The sequence below is a fragment of the Panthera uncia genome (assembly GCF_023721935.1).
Source record: "Panthera uncia isolate 11264 chromosome D3 unlocalized genomic scaffold, Puncia_PCG_1.0 HiC_scaffold_8, whole genome shotgun sequence".
Taxonomy (NCBI): domain Eukaryota; kingdom Metazoa; phylum Chordata; class Mammalia; order Carnivora; family Felidae; genus Panthera; species Panthera uncia.
This window is the reverse complement of record NW_026057586.1, coordinates 28,618,516-28,640,794: the sequence shown is the minus strand read 5'-3', so window position 1 is coordinate 28,640,794 and position 22,279 is coordinate 28,618,516. Positions and strand designations below refer to the sequence as shown.

At 42.4% G+C, this 22,279-nt stretch overlaps 1 protein-coding gene across 1 annotated transcript in view; it reads left to right on the top strand.

Annotated features, from left to right (window-relative positions):
* SETBP1 (SET binding protein 1) overlaps positions 1-22,279 on the top strand; it is a 354,864-nt gene that overhangs the window by 229,079 nt on the left and 103,506 nt on the right. Inside the window, exon 3 of the mRNA XM_049620170.1 lies at positions 13,795-17,254. Within this exon, the coding sequence (XP_049476127.1) occupies positions 13,795-17,254 (3,460 nt within the window). The remainder of the gene's footprint in view (positions 1-13,794; positions 17,255-22,279) is intronic.

Below are 22,279 nucleotides of genomic sequence, written 5' to 3'. Positions count from 1 at the left end.
AAAGAATGAGATTTACATCGTACACAAAACTAACTCAAAACAGATTGCAGACTTGAGTGTGAGACCTGAAACCACTAAACTCCTAGAAGATAATAGGTAGTAAAGCTTCTTGACATAGGTCTTGATGATGATTTTTTCAATCTGACACCAGAAGCAATAAGAGCAAAAATAAACAAGTGGGACTACATCAAACTAAAAAGCACCTTCACAGCAAAAGAAACCATCAACAAAATGAAAAGACAACCTACCAGATGGGAGAAAAATATTTGCAAATCATGTATCTGATAAGGGGCTAATATCCAAAATATATAAAGAACAAAATATATAAAAAATATATAGGGGCACCTGGATGAATTAAGTTCCTGACTCTTGGTTTTGGCCCAGGTCATGATCTCATGGTTCACGTGTTCAAGCCCCGCACTGGGCTCCGTGTTGGCAGTGTGGAGCCTGCTTGGGATTCTATCTCTCCCCGTCTCTCTGCCCCTCCCTCACTTGTTCTGTCTCTCTCAAAATGAATAAACTTAAAAAATTTTAAATACACACACACACACACACAATTCCATAGCAAAAACAAAAAACAAAAAGCAAAAAAAAAACCATAATCCAATTTTAAAATGAACAAAATATCTGAATAGACATTTCTCCAAAGAACACATACAGATGGCCAACAGGTGCATGAAAGATCCTCAACATCAGTAATCATCAGGAGAGGGCAAATCAAAACCACAGCGAGTTATCATCTCATACCTATGATGTGGAGAAAAGGGAACCCTTCCTTACTCACCGTTGGTGGGAATGTACATTGGTGCAGCCACCATGGAAAGCAGTATGGAAGTTAACTCTGAAAAATCAAAAAATAAAATGACCATACAATCCAGCAATTTTACCTCTGGATATTTATGCAAAGAAAACAAAAACCCTAATTAGAAAAGATGTATGTACTCCCATGCTCATTGTGGCATTATTTGCAAAAGCCAAGATATGGAAGCAATATAAGTGTCCATTGATGGATAAATGGATAAAGAAGATATGGTATATGTATCTGTATACACATATATATGTATACATTTATGTATATATATGTAGTGCAATATTATTTAGCCACAAAAAGGAATGAAATCTTGCCATTTACAACAACATGGATGGACCTGGAGGACATTATGCTAAGTGAGTAAATCAGACAGAAAGACAAATACTGTAGGATATCCTATATATGGGATCTTAAAGGAAAACAAAACAAAACGATCTCATAGATACGGAGAACACATTAGTTGCAGGATTGCAAGAAGTGAGGTGCCTGGGTGGCTCAGTTGGTTAAGTGTCTGACTTCGACTCAGGTAATGATCTCACAGATCATGGGTTTGAGCCCCATGTCCGGCTATGCGCTGACAGTGTGGAGCCTGCTTAGGATTCTCTCTCAGTCCCTCTCTCTACCCGTCCCTGACTTGTGCTTTCAAAAAGCAGTGGGGGTAGAAATAGTTGCACTGTTGGTTGTTGTTGTTGTTGTTTCTTATAGATTTAAAAAATTGAGTATGTTTTTAAGAGGGAAAAAGGCACTGCTGTTAGTTGCTAGATGAGGAAGACAAGATACAAGAGGCCGTTGACTTGCCCTGTTAATTGTGGGGCTGTGAAAAAGAGCCCAGCATAGAGCCCAAGCTCCTTCACTACACTGCCACCTCTTAGCTGTCCTTTGGATCTCAGGAATAGTGATTCTGGTCAAGGGCCTGGGAATAGAGGGTCTACTAGACCACATCTCAAATGGTTGGCCTTGGGCATCACCTTGTAGCTTGGTAGAAATGCAGAATCTCAGTCTACCCCAGACCTCCTGAATCAGAATCTGCATTTGCACAGGATACCCAGGTGAATCCTGTTCAATTTAAATTTGAGAAGTTCTGAATTCCAATGTCACTCACCTGTTTGCTCTGGTTCTTTTCATCTCTGACTGCCCTGTCCCTTAATCTCCCTCCCATAGTTGAGATGGGGAGGTAGAGGGAACAATGAACAGACTCTAAAATCTAAAGTAATGTCCGTACTCTTATTGCTTTGATAAATTGCTCTCACCTCCAGATATTTTGGTCAGTCCTCATTAAAGTCCTGATTTTTACTGACTGGGAAAGGGACTCGGGCTAGTTGGAAGGGAGGGAAGCAGCAGAGACCAACGGTCCGGTCCCCTTGGGACCAAGTCCTATCCTGGGTCCCTGGGTCCTGCCTACCACCACTCTACACTCGCCCACTCCCCACTCCCTTCACTGTCTGCTTCCCTTCTCTGTGGAGCATAACAAAAGGTGGCTCCCCCACCAGGAGAGTCCAGATTAGTCCCTGAACGTGACAGTCCCTCCAGCCACAGCCGATGTTATTAATTTTTAAAACAAACTTCCTGATTGAGGTTCTGGCTGCCTCTAAATTGTCTCTACAAGGAGACTGTGTACTAATTAACCCATAGAAACAATCAATGATGTACCTTTTTCAAGTTTCAGGGTGATTAGAATATGAAAATGAAGAGCACAATGGTGCAGATGTTTTAAAATCACAGCAGACAGCAATTAGTGACACGGAAACCAGCTGCTTATCTCTCCAGATAAAGCCTCTTAATAGGGAATTACACTGGAGGAGTCATTACCCAGATGGATCTCGTATGATTTACAGAGGAGGCGGGGCAGCGCTAACTTTGATTTGTGAGCAGGTTTTTGTCAGGCTTCCTTCCTTACCTCAAACAAGGTGGATTTGTGGCTGGGAGGGAGGCAGGCTTCACCTTTCTACCTTTTGGCCCAGGGCAGGGATGTTGCCAAGAATGGGGCCTGCAGAAGCCGCAAGCACCTGCCTCCTTGATTCAGGCTCCATTGTTTAGGGATCAACTCCATCAGCTGTCCTTGTGCAAAGGGGAGAGGGAAGACTCTGAGAAGGGGAAACAGTGAGTAACTGGCTGCCTCAGGTGTTCATTGGAGAAAAAAGTCCCTAAGTTCTGCAGAGTGGCTTTGGGGTGTATGGGTGCATGTACGTGAGTGTCGGATACAAGGAGTTCTTAATCATTGTTTGACATAGTCTCTCTCTCTCATGTAATTGAAGTAAAATTTACATATACTGAAACGTACAGATCTGAAGCATACATTTAAGCAGTTTTGACAATGTATTTTGACAAATGTAATTTGAAATCCTCTCGTGATTTAAAGTATGTCCATTATCCCCAGAAACCTCCCTCCTGACCCTTTACAACCCCACCACCTATTCTAGAACTTTATATAAATGGATTTGTACAGTATATACTTTTTGAGAGTCTGGCTTCTTTAGCTCAGCATCGTTGTGTGTGTGTGATTTATGTATGTTGTTGACTATATCTACACTTTTATTTTTATTGATGAATTTTATATTCCCCTGTTGATCAACACCTGGGCTGTTTCCAAGTGCTTTCTACTCAGAATTAAGTTGCTATGAAGGTTCTATGAAAGTCTGATTGTGGATGAATAATTTCTTCTTTCTTGGGTAAATCTGTAGGAGTGGAATTGCTGAGTCACAGAGTATATTTAGCTTTAAAAGGTGTGGCCAAATCAAATTCCAATGTGGTTGTACCATTTTACACCTGCTCCAGCAATGGATGAGAGTTTTAGTTGCTCCATATCTTTGTTAACACTTGTCAATCTCTTTAATATTAGCCATCCTATTAAGTACATAGTAGCATCTTGTTGTTGTTTAAATTGGCATTTCCCTGATGACAAATGATTTTTCAGGACATCAGCAGGTGCTCACTGATCATTGCTACTTCTTTTGGCCCAGAATATTTGGGCAAAGGCGTTTTGCTGGTAGGTAATGTTCAGTTGACTGAATGTTGATCCAGTCTTCCATACATTTTTTTTTCCAATTTCTTTGGTCAGTTTGTTCCAGCAGGAAAAGTGTCAACATTCTTTTATCTTTTTTAATTTTATTTATTTTGAAAGGGAGTGAACATGAGTGGGGGAACGGCAGAGAGAGAGGGAGAGAGAGAATCCCAAGCAGGCTCTGTGCCAGATGCTGAACCGACTGAGCCACCCAGGTTCCCCTTAAAATCCTTTTATTGTGGAATTATCTCTTTCTTTAATTCTCTTAGTTTTTGTCTCAAGTATTTGAAGTTGTGAGTTGCAAACAAATTTAGTAGTATTGTCTTTTCTTGATGAATTGACTTTTATTTTTATCATTTTGAAATGCCCCTAATTATCAGAATACCTTTTGTCCTGGTGTCTATTTTGCATTGTATTAATTGTCTCCAGTATTCTTAATGTTTTTTGTATTTTATCTCTTTCCATCCTTTTACTTTTAAGCTGTCTGCATTCTTACATTTAAAAGTATTTCTTGTAAACAGCCTACAATTGGGTCTTACATTTTTGTTCAGTCTGACAATCTATCCTGTGTGTTGTTGTTGTTGTTTTGGAGTTGTTAATACATTTCGAGTCAATGTAATTACCAGTAGTGTTCAGTTTATCTACAATGTTATGTTTTCTCTTTGTCCTCTTTTCATTCTTTTTCCTCCTTTTCTGCCCTCTTTTGGACTAATTAAGCTTTCTTTAGTATTCCGTAAGTTTCCTTCTATTGGCGTTTTAGATACATGACTTTGTTTTATTTTTAGAGGTTGCTCTAGAGATTACAATGTGCACCAAGTACCAAGCTTACTGTGAACTATTATTACATCCCTTCAAATATAAGAACTTTAATAAACATATACAGTGGACCTTGAACAACAAAGGGGTTAGGAGCATTGAGCCCTGTATGGTTGAAAATCTGTGTATAACTTGTGACTCTCCCCAAACTTAACTCTACTGATAGCTCACCATTAATTGGAAGCCTTACTGATAACATAAACAGTTTATTAACACATATTTTGTATGTTTACTGTATAATCATAATAAAGTAAGCTAGAAAAAAGAAAGCGTTATTGAGAAAATTGTAAAGTAAATACATTTACAGTAGTGTATCATATTTATTGAAACAAATTTGCATGTAAGTAAACCCATATAGTTCAAACCCATGTTTTTTGAGGGTCAAGTATACTTCCATATACAACTCTCTTGTTTCTTGTTTTATTGTTTTACATTTTATTTCTATAAAAGTCATAAATTCTATGATTTATTGTTATTATTTATGCTTTAAGCAATCATTTGCCTTTTAAATTGTATGTGTGCCCACATATTTTCCATTTCCATAGTCTTCATTTGTTCATGTAGATCTGGGTTTACATTTGGTATTATTTCCCTTTACCCTAGAGAACTTCCTTTTACATTTCTTATAATTTTGGTCTGTCAGCATTTGATTCCTTCAGTTTTTATTTATCTAAAAATATTTTACCTTCATTTTTGAAGGATATTTTCACTGGTTATAGAAATTTAAGTTGACTGTTTTGTTTTTATTTTATTAACATGAAGATGTTATTTCATTATCTTCTGGCTTGATTTTTACTGATGAGAAGTTAGATGTTATTTTTGTCATTGTTTCCCTATAATGATGTGTCTTAATTCTCTGGCTGCTTCTAAAACTTTTATCTTTGGGGGGTGCCTGGGTGGCTCAGTTGGTTAAGTGTCCGACTCTTGATTTCAGCTTAGGTCACAAACTCACAGCCCGTGAGTTCAAGCCCCACGTCAGGCTCTGCACTGACATCATGAAGTCTGCTTGAGATTCTCTGTCTTCTTTTCTCTCTGCCTCTCCCCTGTTCATGTGTGAGCATACACTCTCTCTCTCAAAAACAAATAAACATTTTTTAAAAAACAACTTTTACCTTTGGTTTCCATCAGTGTGTTTACAATGTGCCTATATGTGGTTTATGTGTGTGTTTATTCTGTCTATTGAGCATCTTAGCTATGTGAATCCATATGTACTATTCTCCTCTACTTCTGGGAAGCTAACTATATATGTTAGACTTATTGATACTTTTCCACGGGGCACTGAAGCCTTGGTTTTTTGTTTGTTTATTTTTGTTTGTTTTCTGTTTACATCTTTCTCCCTTCTTTCAGTTTGGATCATTTCTACTGTCTCCCCCTCATGTTCACTCAACTTCACTTCTGCATTGTCCTATAAGCTGTTAAATACATACTTTGAATTTTTCACTTCAGATATTATATTTTTCCAATTTAGAATTTTTATTTGGTTATTTTGGTAGAGTTATTGTCTCTCTGCTGAGATTCCCCATATATTCATCAATTATGTTCATCTTTTCCTTTCAACACTTGAACATTTTCATAACAGTTGTTTTAGGGGCCTTGGATCTGTATCTACTCTCTTAGTTTTGGGTCACATTTGCCTATTTTGTTGCTTGTCTGATACATCTTTTATTGTCCTGGATGTTGTAGATATTATATTGTGTAGATTCTGGGTTTTGTTGTTTTCCTTTAAAGAGTTCGACTTTGTTATGATAGGTAGTTAATTTACTGGCAGATTAGCTTTATTCTACTGAGGATTCTTTTTAAACTTTGTTAGAGAGGGATTAACATAGTTTCTATTCTGGGGCTAGTGTAATCCTACACTTAAGGAGTACCATTTCTGTAATATCAACTAAATGTCTGGAATATTCATTTAAGTTACCCCACTCTGGCTAAACAGAAATCCAACACTGCCAGGTATTAGTGATCTCAGAACTCTGTGTTCAGCGTATGGACCCCTAGTAGCTGCACTCTGCTGGTTCATGGAGTCTTGCCCTCAAGTGCAGATTAAAAATTGGCCAAAGACATAAGAAGATCACTATAAGGGTTTCTAGGATTTCTTTTCTACATGGCTTCCTCTTCTCAATTACCTTGTCTCTCATATTCCAGTTCCCTCAGCCCAATACTCTGAGCTCTGTTTCTTCCATGCAGTGAGATCACAGATTTCTGGCTTCTACTTTTCTGGGTCCATGTTCAGAAAGTGCTCCCAGCCAAAAAAAAATAGGGATATGGAGGCCTCATGAGTTTCCTTATCTCTAGAATCACAGCCCATATTATCTCTTGTCCAGTGCCTGAAAACTGTTGCTTCATATTTTGTGTTCAGTTTTATATTTGTTTCCAGGGAAAGGGTAAGTCTAATACCTATTACAACATTGTGGCTGGAATGAAGTCAATGATCATTTTAAATTATTCAGAATTGCCCTGTACTCAAGGAAACATATGTTAGGGGCCTCTGTCTTTGCACCAGCTGTTATCACCCCCAGGAAAAGGAGTGTGTTAGTATCGCTCACAGCCCCCAAACAGCATATCAGGAATAGTTCCTATGGGAACTAAATCAAGGTGACTTCCCAGGGCAATTCATGTGACAGGAAATGAGGACACTTTCACTTTATATACATAATTGAAAACTTTATGTTCGTTTAGTAGCTGAGTAGTGTTTCTGTTCAGGCTGCTATAATGAAATACCATGGATGGGTGGCTTATAAACAACAGAAATTTATTTATCATAGTTCTGATGGCTAAGAAGTCCAAGATCAAGGTGTTGGCAGATTCACTGTCTGGTGAGAACCTGCTTCTTGGTTCAGAGATGGCTCTCATATGTCTCTTGCCTCACATGGGGAAGGAGAAGAGAGTTCCTTGGGGTGTCTCTTTGGGGTAGAGCATTAATCCCATTCATGAAAGCTCTGCCCTCATTACCTAATCACACTGTGTTCCCAAAGACCTCATTCCCTAAAACCATCACATTAGGGTTTAGGATTTCAACACATGAATTTTGGAGGGCCATAAACATTCAGTCCATCACACCCGTGGAATCAGAGGATCATAAGACCATGGTTCAAATAAGGTACTTAGTGGCATTCTTCTATACCTACTGTTAGCAAGTGCAGGAATGAATTGGGATGAGGAGAGATCCTCTGGGGTCAAGTTCAATGGAAGCTGATTATACATTTTTCCTCTTCATGAGCCTAACGGGTCATTCTCAAAGTCTTTCTTTAAGTGATAGAACCATCTCTCCCCAACCCCTACACTCATAAATGAAATCCTTTGCAGGGCTGTTATGTTTATTTGAGGGTTAAAAGAATGATGTGGAGCATCTCTCTTGCCCCATCCACTGGCTATAGTTCAGAAGTGTCTTTACAAAATCCTAGGACTCTATGGAACACATTTGAAAACCACTGAACTAGAACATATCCTGATAATATCAGAGCCTCCCTAGTCCCTAACCCAGACCCCTGTCTTTGATATAATCCAGTGATTCTCAACTTTGTCTGCCCATTGGGATAACCAAGAGCTTTGAACAAAGTACTACTGTTCAGACCCCACTTCTAGAATGCAGATTTAATTGGTCCAGGTCAGATCCCAGGCATGGTATTCTTTATGAAGCTTCCTGATGATTCTAACGTACAGCCAGGGTTGAGAAGTTTTCGTCAGACATTTTCTGGTTACATTCCTTGTCTCCCACACTCAGTTCTTGCTCAGGCTCGAGCACTTGCTTTGAGCCTCAGAGATAAATGTCAGGATACCCCAGGGCTCTGGGTATTGGCCTGCATGAGTTGGGGAAATAGAAATCCCAGGGTGGGAGGTCATGAACATCTGCATTCCAAAGTCTTTCTGGGAGGACAGCATACTCATCCACCCACACCATTGACTTTTCTGCCCACCTCACCTTGCAGTGTACTTGGAATATCTGAACAGCGTACAATGTTAGAGTGTCTTACTATGTAAGTTATAAAGAGTTCAGAGAGCAAAACAAGAATGCTCACTGGTGCCAGATTGCATATCCTAACAGGCCTATGGTGATTTGTTCTGCACATTTACCACCAAAATGTGCTACAGATGTCATGGCAACCACAGAAGAGCCCCACCCCAGAGGAATTATAGTATTGAAACATTAGATCAGTGCTTTTAAAACTTGATTGTGCTTCAGAATTATCTGGAGAGCATGTTAAAATGCACATTCCTTGGTCCCACTCTAGAAGATTGCAATCAGTAGATCTGCAGTGGGGCCCAAGGATCTGTATTAACAACCAGTACCTTAGGTATTTCTGGTACAGTGGTCCAGGATCTCATCTTGAGAAGCATCAGTTGCCAAATTAAGAGCAAAAGTTCCTCTCATTCCTTCATACCCAGGCATATTTTCCTACTCTTGTAAAGCAAAATATCTTACAAACAGTAAATTTAAATTATCAGTGTCAGCAGAAAGTAGCACAAACACAGCTAACCCAAAAGAGTAGTTTATCTCCCACAAAGTCATGCTTGATTTTTGATGAGTTATATGATTTTTCTCAGACCCAAATAGCCCTCTTCTCTCATTGTGACAACCCTTACTTTAGATAAGCCATAGATAAGACTGGGTGACTCATTTTCTTCCCATTTTTATGGATTTTTCAAGTTTTTATGCAGTGATCTCATGCTTGTTCTTAAAAGTAGACAAAAATCAAGTGCTTTTTACAAGGTAATCTAACTTACGCAAAATTTAAATGTATATGATCTATTATACATTGTGAAGTTATCCACTTCACAAAATAATTCTTCACATTGCAGAAGAACTTGCTTCCATAAACACATCCTTTAGAAGAGATATCTGTGTAGTTTTCAGAATGGTGGTTCAGTGATGAGCATTTGGCATCTAGGCTGAAGGGGCCCGGAAAACATTTTTCTTATAAAAGTAAGCCACACCTTCAAAGTGACTGTATGTTTTCAAACAGTTCACGGGGGGTGGGGGAACAGCCAAGAGAAATGCTGGGCTTAGTTGGTACGAAAAGTTTTCCACAAAATAATGAGCCCAATGTAGAATTCCATCAGGACTTGCCTTATTTGGTAACCATTTTAGGCAACACCCCTGCCATGGATGAAAGGTAGCAAAGAGGCTTTAAAGATTCAGGTCTTACTCCCAGAAAAATGTAGAATCTAAGGGGGAGATGGAAACATGTGCTAAGTAGGTCAATAAAGCCCTCAGTCAAAGACCCCCCTGGGGAGACTGACTGCAGGAAGGGTGGGAGGGGGAGCCCCTAGTTTGCCCCAGCCAGCATTGAGCTAAGGGCCTGTTTTGCCACGTCCATCTCTGTCTCAATGGAGTAAGTACTCAATTCGCAGTGAAGGACATATTGGAACTGACAGCCTTACCATTGTGTATATAATATGTCATGGCTGACAGATGAAGAAATGGGATTCCGTGAAATGCAATGGGATATAGCCATCAGCCAAGGCTGGAGAAAAGCCGTGTTCTCCTGGACCCCTTAGAGAACACTCCTCAGTTCTCTTTGCCCCTTCACTGCAACCCATCTCGGTGCAGGGTTTAAAGCACCATTTCCCCCCATTAGTCCTGATCCTTTGTTGTGCTTCCCTTTTGTCCACCCTGCCCTTTGATTGTGCAGCTCTCCCAGCAGGGCAAATTGCAGCTGAAATGGTAGAAACAATGAGATCAGGCAGTGTCCAGATGGAGGCACTGGGAACCAGGCACACTTAACTGCATTACTTTCAGCCGGTCTGCCCTGGGTATAAGTGAGCAGGCCCCACCTTTCAACTGCCGGAGTGAAATCCACCCTCCTGACAGTCACAATTTCTTCCCCAAAGGCAGAGTTAATTGGAAAGTGAAATAATTAACAGGAGATGAGAGAGAACTAAGTAAAAATTGCATTGAAGGGGAGTTACTTTGCAAATGCCTTTAGTCCTTAAGTATTGGGGAAGGATTTTTTTTGTTGTTCAACACCTAATGCATTTGAGCGCTCCAATTTCCTTATAAGCATTATCAAATGAATGATTGGCAGTTTATTGTCTTCTGTGTGCAGCCACATATTTTATCATGGCAATAGGCATCTCAAACGAGATTTTGCTTATTCACTCAACAAACATTTATTGGGAACTTTCTGGGTGGTTTGCTTTGTAGTAGGCATAGGGGATAAGAAGATAAATGAGTCTCTGACCTCAAAGTACTTACAGTCTAGGAGAGGGAGACAGAAAAGTACACAAATAAATGACACAAAGCATTATGGGGATTGTGATCGATGTCTTTATGAGAGACAATGGTGTTTGCAGAAGGAAATGGCATAAAGAATTAGGCTGCAGGGGGTAACTGTGTTTGAGACAATATGTTATAATATACAGGCCATTAATCTCACTATTGATAAAAAATGAAATATCCCCATAGCAAAATGTATGTTCCTTCATTTATTCAATAAATGTTTGTTGAGTGCCTACTACTTGCCAGGTACTGTGCTTGGTACTCGTGTGATGGTGTGTACAGGCTAGAAAGGGAAACGGGCTTTAATTCAATTAATGCACAAATCAAATGTAAAATTAAAACTAAAATAAAAGTACAACAAAGATGACATACCTGTTTTCATGAAAACTTCTAACAGGAGTACTTCTCTAAGGTAGGGGGCCTCCCTACAATCGAGCTGAGATTCAAACGTGAAGAGTAATAATTAAGGATTCTGCTAGGTTCCAAGAAGAAAAAGACGGAGCAATCGAGGGAAACTGGTGGGATCAGAGACCAAAAATTCCAGTTTCACTACGAAGTCCCAGTGTGGACTTCAGTGACCAGATCTAGAAAAGTGTGGGGAGGTGTGGCAAGAAAGTTGGGAGGGGGGCAGGGGAAACGGGTGACTGTAAGTCCTGCTTTGCCGGAGTCCAAACTAGGAACTCAGATTTTTTTTTTTTGCACTGTAATGTTTAAGAAGTGCCAGCACTAACTCTCAGAAGTGTTCTAGTATGAGTTACCGCTTATACTATTGCACTAAAGAGTGAGAAATTTTGTTTCCAAGCCCTTTTGTAGACCTGTCATCCTGTGAGTACACACACAGTGCCAACTAAAATCTAAAGTACAAATGACAAATTAGCAGAGCCCTGATTCATAAAAGATAAGTGGCATTCAACATTTTATGCCATGAATAAGATTCCTGTATTTTTTAAAAAATGGGACAGCAGCTTATGTCCACAGCAGTAATTTCTAGCAAAGTCAAGTGCAGGATTAGTCTAGATGTTGATGATTAGTGATGTCCCCTAAAACACTGCAAGATGAAGAAAAAGTAAATACAAAAAAGTAAATTTTTGTCTTAATTTTCTCCTAGGCACTTATAGGCTTAGCCTGGGGAGACTGTCTCATGATACTTAAAAAATAGAGTCCAATACTGGAAGTATAAACAGGATTTCACAAAATCAGGGAGGCAGAAAATAACTCTAGGGATTCCAGGAACCACTGTGAAAAAAACCCTACTTGCTTTACTGCATTGAATTTTACCCATAATGGTTTCTGACACCTGTGTTTTGATTCTTAATAGGGACTATAAGCAGTGTTTTCTAATGAAGCGTAAATGCTAGAACATCAATGGCAAATAGGCACAGATCGATGATAGAAACATGGGTAGATACATAGATAAAGACAGATACATATTACAGGTTAAAACTTCCTAAGTCCACTAAGCCAACCATCATTTACTTCTCAGTGGAGATATTATCCAAAGCTTTCTTCAATTTACTAGTATTTTCCATTCTTTAACACATCTTAGGATAATGCATCCTGTATGTTTACTGCTTGTGTTTATAAAACAGTACTTACGATAAACTTTGAAGAATGCTTCTTTACACTGGTAGCATGGCTTAAAATCTATCTGCAATAATGTTAGTGTATCTACATTTAAAAAAATTGGGTTAATGTCTTGGGCAAGCTGGGTGGCTCAACCAGTTGAGCATCCACCTTCAGCTCAGGTCATGATCTCCCGGTTCATGAGTTCAAGTCCCTCATTGGACTCGCTGCTGTCAGCACATATCCTGCCTCCAATCTTCTGTCCCCATCTCTCTCTGTCCTTTCCCAGCTTGTACTCTCTATTAAAAATAAATCAACCTTAAAAAACCTTTTAATATCTCAAAAAGACATTCATTAACTACTCCCTCTGTGACTTTGTAGGCACTGGTTATGTCTGGCCTCTAGCACAGGTTCTGCCTTTCCGGACTGAAGGGTCAGTCCTCAGGAAGGTGCCGAAGTCTGGAGACTTTCCTGTAGAATTCATGCTGGGAGAAGCACAGCTGACAGGGTTGGGAGCAGTGATCTTGAGTGACTGTGCATTTTTTTTTTGACCCATTTATGTCCACGAGACTCAAGGTTCCTTTTGAGATTGTCCAGGAGTTTTCTCAAGAAAGCTGTCAGTGCCTAACCTGGGTTTCAGGATGCCTCAGCATACTAACTCCCAACACCACACCACTCCTAAAAGTCAGAAGGGTGGAAGGTCTTTTGAGTTTCTTTCCTACTCCATTTCTTCTTCTCCATGTCCTTGACTGGCTCCCTTGTCTTCACACAGTCTTCAAATTCCCCCCTTAGTTCCTCAGCTTGTGCTGTTTTTCCTTGTTGCAGTGGTTCCCAGTGAACTACTTGTTTGAGCACAAAGATGCTAAACTCCCAGGTAAAGTGCAAACAGAAATGAACTTCAGTAGGAGGAAGCAAAGGAAGGACATGAGTTGGAGGGGAAGCTGGGACAGAAGTAAGAGGCAGCTTGAGTTAGGCAAAGGGACCGGGGAGTTGGAAAGTTCACATTCTCTCCTGGGCTCTGCCACCATAGGCAGGACTCACCATTAGAAAAGTTTCAGCTTTTTCATTCATACAAGTCGGGCACCAAGCTAAGTGACCTGCAGGGCCTGTCCTCTATGCTGAGATTGCATTCAACCAAAAGATCGGTAAAAGTTCCTATTGTTAAGGGGGATAAAGATGGTGATCAAAGCATCCTTATTAATGTTCCAAATCTGTGCCACATGTTTTTACTTCTGCAAATGAGAAAACTTTCAAAACCATTCTGGAATTAAAGGTGGCCATTACCAACTTTCAAATAATAAAGCCTTTTGACATTGAATTTTAAATATCTCCAACATGCTCATCTTTGTTTCTCTCTCTCTCCTTCTCCACCTGCCCCACCTTTAGGCTTACGAGCGGCCACAGAAACACTCAGCTCTCCACTATGACCCAGGCCTCCCACAGGACGTCACCAGTGACACCTTAAAACCAAAGCACCAGCAAAAAAGCAGCAGCCAGAACCACATGGACTGGTCCACCAACTCTGACAGTGGACCTGCCACTCAGAATTGCTTCATCAGTCCAGAGTCTGGCAGAGAAACTGCAAGCACCAGCAAGATCCCTGCTCTTGAGCCCGTGGCTTCCTTTGCAAAGGCCCAGGGTAAGAAAGGCAGTGCAGGGAGCACATGGAGTCAGTTGTCCAACAGCAGCAAAGATCTGCTCTTGGGAGGCGTGGTCCCATCCCCAGGCAGCCACAGCTCACCAGCCCCACCCAGCAGCTCTGTCGAGTGCAATGGGCTTCAGCCCTTGGTAGATCAAGATGGAGGAGTTGCAAAGGAGCCCCCAGAACCACCTACTATAGGCAGCAAGAAAAAGTCCAGTAAAAAAGATGTGATAAGTCAAACCATATCAAACCCGGACCTGGACTGGGTCAAGAATGCCCAGAAAGCATTTGACAATACAGAAGGGAAAAGGGAAGGCTACTCTGCAGATAATGCCCAAGAGGCATCACCAGCCAGGCAGAACACGAGTTCTGTCAGTAATCCTGAAAATGACTCAAGTCATGTCCGGATTACTATCCCTATCAAGGCACCCTGTCTAGATCCAACCAGCCATAAGAGGAAAAAGAGACAGTCCATCAAAGCAGTGGTGGAAAAGATCATGCCAGAGAAAGCCCTGGCTTCTGGAATCACTATGAGCAGTGAAGTGGTTAATAGGATACTCTCCAACCCTGAGGGAAATAAGAAAGATCCCCGTGTCCCTAAGTTGAGTAAAATGATAGAGAACGAGTCCCCCTCAGTTGGCCTTGAAACAAGTGGAAATGCCGAGAAAGTCGTTCCAGGAGGTCTGTCTAAGCAGCGGAAGCCACCCATGATCGTGACGCCTCCAGCGTGCACAGACCACTCTCCATCGAGAAAGCTGCCAGAAATCCAGCATCCCAAATTTGCTGCAAAACGGAGGTGGACATGCAGCAAACCAAAGCCCACCAGTATGCTTCGGGAGGCAGTCATGGCCACCTCCGATAAACTGATGGTGGAACCGCCATCTGCCTATCCCATCACCCCATCCAGCCCTCTGTACACCAACACAGACAGTCTTACTGTGATCACGCCAGTCAAGAAGAAGCGGGGGCGGCCGAAGAAGCAGCCTTTGCTCACGGTTGAGACGATTCACGAGGGGACTTCTACCAGCCCGGTCAGTCCCATCAGCCGGGAGTTCCCTGGCACGAAGAAAAGAAAGAGACGACGCAGTTTAGCTAAGTTGGCCCAACTAGTGCCAGGAGAGGACAAGCCCATGAGCGAGATGAAATTTCACAAAAAAGTTGGAAAGCTTGGGGTGTTGGATAAGAAGACCATCAAAACTATCAATAAGATGAAAACACTCAAGAGAAAAAATATCTTGAACCAGATCTTGTCCTGCTCCAGCAACATTGCTCTGAAGGCTAAAGCTCCCCCAGAGACCAGCCCTGGGGCAGCAGCCATCGAGAGCAAATTGGGCAAGCAGATTAATGTCAGCAAGAGGGGAACCATCTACATTGGCAAGAAGAGGGGCAGGAAGCCAAGAGCAGAGCTGCCACCCCCATCTGAGGAACCCAAAACAGCCATCAAGCACCCAAGGCCTGTTTCTAGCCAGCCGGATGTTCCAGCCGTGCCTTCCAACTTTCAGTCACTTGTGGCGTCTTCACCAGCAGCTATGCACCCACTTTCAACACAGTTAGGTGGGTCAAATGGCAACCTGAGCCCCGCCAGCACTGAAACCAATTTTTCAGAGTTGAAAACTATGCCAAATCTCCAGCCTATCAGTGCTCTTCCAACCAAAACCCAAAAGGGAATACACAGTGGAGCCTGGAAGCTGTCTCCCCCCAGGCTGATGGCCAACTCACCTTCCCACCTTTGCGAGATTGGGTCACTCAAGGAAATAACGCTGTCCCCCGTGAGCGAGTCGCACAGTGAGGAGACGATCCCAAGCGACAGCGGCATTGGGACGGACAACAACAGCACGTCTGACCAAGCAGAGAAGAGTTCAGAATCCCGACGGAGGTACTCTTTTGACTTCTGCTCCCTGGACAACCCGGAGACCATTCCGTCTGACACCAGCACAAAGAACCGGCATGGCCACCGGCAGAAGCATCTCATGGTGGACAACTTCCTGGCCCATGAAAGCCTCAAGAAGCCAAAGCACAAGAGGAAACGGAAAAGCCTGCAAAATCGTGATGACCTTCAGTTTCTGGCAGACCTGGAAGAGCTCATCACCAAGTTCCAGGTGTTCAGGATCTCCCACCGGAGTTACACCTTCTACCACGAGAATCCGTATCCCAGCATTTTTCGGATTAATTTCGATCACTATTACCCGGTGCCATATATCCAGTATGACCCGTTGCTCTATCTTCGCAGGACTTCAGACTTGAAGTCAAAGAAGAAGCGTGGTAGGCCTGCAAAAACCAATGACACCATGACAAAGGTGCCTTTTTTACAAGGGTTCAGCTACCCTATTCCCAGTGGAAGTTACTATGCACCCTATGGAATGCCTTACACATCAATGCCTATGATGAACCTTGGTTATTACAGTCAGTACCCAGCTCCTTTGTACCTGTCGCACACACTTGGAGCAGCTTCCCCATTCATGAGGCCAACAGTGCCACCACCTCAGTTCCACACAAGCTCCCACGTGAAGATGTCTGGTACAGCTAAGCATAAAGCAAAGCATGGAGTGCACCTGCAGGGACCTGTCGGCATGGGCCTCGGCGACATGCAGCCATCCCTGAATCCTCCCAAGGCGGGCAGTGCCGGTCTGTCCAGTGGTCGGCTCCACAAGAGAAAACACAAACACAAGCATAAGCACAAGGAAGACCGGATCCTGGGGACCCATGACAACCTGAGTGGTCTCTTTGCAGGCAAAGCCACAGGCTTCTCCAGCCACATCCTGAGCGAGCGGCTGAGTAGTGCGGACAAGGAGCTCCCACTAGTGAGTGAGAAGAATAAGCATAAGGAGAAGCAGAAGCACCAGCACAGTGAAGCCGGCCACAAAGCTTCTAAGAACAACTTTGAGGTGGACACCCTGTCTACACTGTCACTTTCTGATGCCCAGCATTGGACACAGGCCAAGGACAAAGGTGACTTGAGCAGTGAGCCTGCAGACTCGTGCACAAAGAGGTACTCTGGCAGTGGTGGGGATGGTGGCAGCACCCGATCCGAGAGCCTGGACGTGTTCAGTGACATGACCCCTTCAAATGACAAGTGGGACAGTGACATGAGCGGGAGTAAAAGGAGGAGCTATGAGGGCTTTGGGACATACAGGGAAAAGGACATCCAAGCCTTCAAGATGAGCCGCAAGGAGAGAAGTTCTTACGACTCCTCCCTGTCTCCAGGTAAGGCCGTGTTTCTCCTCAGACCGGGGCTGTCTTATTATTTCAGTGCTGGCCTTTGCACGTCAGGAGTCTGCCATCATTGACACATTGTATTCACTAGTTTGCAGAGAGGTAGGGACCAGGTGGAAATGGGCGTTCTTCACATGTGACTTTGCAGCACTATTTATACACGGGTTATTTGGTATTTACTGCCTTTCCTCTCAGAGTCATTGCCTTGGGATCCATGGGCCTAGAGACAGCCCCAGTAGCTACCTGGACTACAACCACACCCACTGTGTGTATGCTTTCTATTAGAGATGCTATGCTTAAGTCCTCATCCAATCTGATGGTGCGGTTTGTTAGTGGCATAAACCCTCTGAAACTCACTAAGAATGCCAGTAAGATCCCAAGAATGTCAATGCTGGATGGGAGCGATACCTAGTTCATCTGGCATGCTGCCTCCAGAAGTCCCACATCCTAGGTGAGAAGTCTACAGCAGAGCCATTGGAAGCTGCCCACCTGTGCATCCTCAAGTGTACCTAATGAGGGAGCCATAGCTCCAGGCTGTCTTGTCCTCATTTTGTCCATGGGCATTTGATAAGCTTCCCTGAGGAGACCCCACTCATCATTTCCCCGCATGAAGGGGAGGGAGCCTGGCTGAAAGGTGTTGCAAGCCTCCTGCCCCTACGGGAACTTACTGCTGCATCTCTTGGCATGTCTGCTGGGAGTGGGATTTTGCCCACTGATTGCTAAACTTGAAGTACTGGTTGCTGTTAGAAAGAGCTCATTCCTTGTCAGTTGCTGGCAGAATTTCCTTGCTAACGTTCCCACCCACACAGACCTTCCTTGCCACAGAAGCTTGATACTTCGTTGTAAGTATCCCTTTGTCCCTGTCCAGACATCATGAAAGTGATAAGTCTCTTGCAGAACAGAACAGTTGTTTACAAGGAAAACAGCAGAAGCTCCTTTTCTAGGAGCTACAGAAGCTGAAAGGATTTCTCATGCTCCCTCTACCCCCAGATAGTACAAGCACTCTGGCCACAGTCTGCTTTTAAAAGACTAGTCATCTTTATTTCAGGTTTGGGTGTAGTGTTTCTCCTCTGTTTGAGATGTGTACCTCTTCCCCCCTGGGTAGTCCATCATGAGTGAAGGTGAGGGCAGTGTATTCATGAGGAATTAGAGTCATTTTTCTAGGCCAGCAGACTTCAGAAGAAATATGATTATGAGTTGGAAACCACTTAAAGATTGCCTCAAATTACCACTAGCTTGTGAGTTGCTGTAGTGGTGGATGTTCTCCTTGGTTAATGAAGAGACCAATTAGCAGTCATGTCTCCTACTGAAGGTGATAAATGGCCCACACTTCATAATTGCCCAAAGTGGATAAATTGCCCAAAGTGGATGTTCTCATCTAAGTTTCTCTGTTTCTCATCATCAGACTTTGTTGAAAGTATTTGTTTTTTTCTACACAAAGCTCAAATTAAGCCCACCTGGACGGAGTTGCTAGATTAAACTTTTACATGAGAAAAACTATTGCTCTCTTTCAATATGGTGAAATTGATCCACAGGTCCAACACCAGCCATGGACACAGGGTTTTCTTCATTTTTGTATTTTCTTGGCATTATTTAGCAAAACAGTAATGTTGCCATGTTATTACTAAGAAGCTACAAGCAAGGATCCTAACTTAACAGACCTGAGAAGCAAGATCTTAGAAGCTAAAATCTCTATCCATCATTGCTTATTAGATTTCTCAGCAGTCATACCAAGATTTTTCTCTGGTTGGACTACATTTCCGGGTGCTGGTTGACTTCATGAAGGTTCCCAGATAGAGATCCATCTCTGATCCTTGTGTGTCTCTGAAGGTGCCCACCCTCTTAGCCATACAGTTCTATCTGGGTTTGCATTCACATGATGGCATTACTTTCTTCAAAATTCCCCTTCCTCTCCCTATCTTATTCATTCTTTACTCTGCCACATCAGGTGAAAAGAAACCAGCATTATGACAAGTGTCATAAAAGAAAGCTGGGTTCAACCTAATTGGGTATTAATTGGGTACTCTGTGATGTAGGACCTTAGGCATGGCATTCTGTTTCTTTGGGTTAGTGTCTACTCATCTGTATCTGACAGGTTGGGCCAGACCTCTTTCATATAGCATGTTTCAGTTCTTAAAGCCATTTCGCATGCATTTCTTGATGACACCCTGCAATCTTAGAAGAGAGGTATTTTCATTTCTATTTTACAAATACATTGAGGTTCAGAGATCAAGTGACCTGCTCGGGTTTAGAAAGCCATTATTTATGATTTTAAGCCCAGGGCTTTGGCCATCGCATTGCAGCTTGAACACAGGCCACCAATAGTTAAGCCAAGTCTAGAACACAGGTCCTGGTCCTCAGCTCAGTACTCATGTATTCCTCTATGGCCCTTCCCCTCAGATATCCATCCATCCCCCAATTACATGCCTTTCCCTAAGGCATCTTCACAGCGATTATGTGATAATTACAGAAGAGAGTAATTAAGGAAAGACCACATCCCTGTATTCAATTCCCAACCAATGAAAAAGGACCCCTAATGGCCCAACCTTTTCTAGACATTAGCCTGGAAATGTCTACCTGGACAGGCTTCCACCTCTGCTCCTACTGCAATCCAGTTCTCAGAGTTATTTTTGCTACTGCTTTGTGCTTACTCTGTGTTATATGTTTTTCTTCTTCAGCGTTTTAGTGAATCATAGTTGTTGGTGGTTTCTATATCTATATGAGTTATGTCTGTTGTCCCTACACATTTTGTTGAATATGTTACTGGAGGAGATCAGATTCTCTATCACTCCCCTCCCTTCCAAACCTTGACCTCATCTCACCTGTATTCCAAATGTCCCCTCTATTTCTGAACCCCAAAAGCATCAGGGACAAAATGCCTTTAGCAGCACTTGGAATTCAATGTCAGAGTTTGTCAAGACTCCCCGAAGAGTGCTCACCTTAATGTGACACACTTGAAGGAACACCAAGTCCCATTAAAAGGTGGAAGGCAGGTGGAGTGAGACTGAGGTTACTGGAGGCATTAAAACCTTTAAGAGACTTTACCTGAGTCGAGGTGTCTCTTCTGTGGATGATACTGAGGGTCCTGCTTGGAAAAAAGTATCAGTATTCCTCACAATTTCTCTCCCTCTACCTTTTCTTTCTCCACTCTGGATTCATTCCCTTAGCATCCCAATGTCCTATTTCACATGAGCTAGTCTTTTCTAAAATAGATATGACATAAATATAGATGCCATTCTTTAGCCTGTTGAGGGCCAGATTTAGGAGCTAAGTCAAGAGAGGACTTTGAGCATTCCCTGAGATCAGAGCTGTTGGAAGACACCATATAAATGGAAGTCATTACCATTATGGAGACAGAAATTAGAGACTTCATTTAGCAATAGCAATAGTTGCACACTCCATTTCCTCTTTCCTGCTTGGAAAATCATTCTTTCTCCAACCCCCTTGGCCCAGCAGATGGATGCATTGTCTTGTTAGCCCCCTTACAACACACCTGGAGCTTAGAAGTCACATGGACTCTTTACCATTTTTCTCTATTTTACCCCTTCTGCTTTGTTTGTTTGTTTGTTTGTTTCAGAAGGCAGTGGATCTTTTGATCTGTTTTCTAAATGGATACCATCTGCTAAATCTCCATTTATAAAAATGCTTGTCTGGGACCAAATAATGGATAAGCAATGGGAAGGTGCCATCCACAGATACCCAAAGCTGGAAGGAGCCTGATGGGCCCTCATGTGCGCCTTTCTCCCACCAGGCATCACCATCTTTAGTGCACTGACATGCTGCAGATTCCTAGAAGAGCAATCCTGTCCAAGTTTGATAACACATAGTCAGAAGGACGCCACACGCTCTCAAAGCCAACTTCTCCTTAGGTGGTGGAAGAGGTCTGTAGTGTGAGTGATGTTCTCCCCATTCATACCACTTAGAAACAATTTTTGCATATTTTGACCTAATATTATGCTGGGAACTTCAGAAATAGATGCCCAAGCCAAGAATAATACAAAACCCTCCTCCAATCAGGCATCCAGATGAGGAAATTAGCCACATTGATGAAATGTCATGAAAACTATATAAAAGAACTATGTGTGAGGAATGTTTTCTACAAATAGAATAGAGGGAAGAAGAGGTCTCATGGGAGAAAAAGTTAAGACCAGGAAAAAAGAAAGTGAAAAATAAAAAGATGATGAAGTGCAGTCTGTTTAATCTTAATCCAGGTTGAATTCTGGGTCATCCTGTGGGAGGAAATGAAAGATTAATTAGCTAATGGCTGCTGTGTGGTTTAACAGGATTATGAGCACCTGGCCCAGTCTTGTCTCCTCCACTATTCAGCTGAAAGACCTCTTCATCTTTTTCACTCTGTTTTCCCAAGTGGGACTGTGGTAGGAAAAGTTCTGACCAGATCTCATAGTCTCAGATTCTAAAAGTCTCAAATTTATACAGTGCACTTTGAATGCAAACATATATGCACATGCATGTGCACAAACATACAGATTGGATAGTTAGGAAGAAAGTGCTCAAGTTATTGGCCAACTTGGCCAATTAACTAGCTGTGCAATGAAATTTCCAAACAGATCCCTCTGGTCTGTGTATTAAATTATAGGACTCACCACCATTCATCTTTGGCTCCAGCCACTTCCTCTAGCCATTTGATTTCACTTTTCAAAAAGGTGGAACTCTCCATACCTGACCCCCCACCGACAAGTTAGCTCATTCCTTTTCTGTGCTGAACCCACAGTCATCACCTTCGAAAAAAGATTAGAGCACTTGTGTGACCCATTGCCTGGGAACAGACAGAGCATGTTTGCATTTGTATTTAGACTCAGAAGTAAAAGAATCTTAACAATGTAGTATAAACACCTCATTTTGCTGATGAGTACATTGAGGCTTAATAAGGTCAAGTGACTCACCCAGTGATACATACCTAATTGGCAGAAGAGCTCAAACCCAGAAGCTTAACATCAGGGAGAGGGAGAGGGAGAGGGAGAGGGAGAGGGAGAGGGAGAGGGAGAGGGAGAGGGA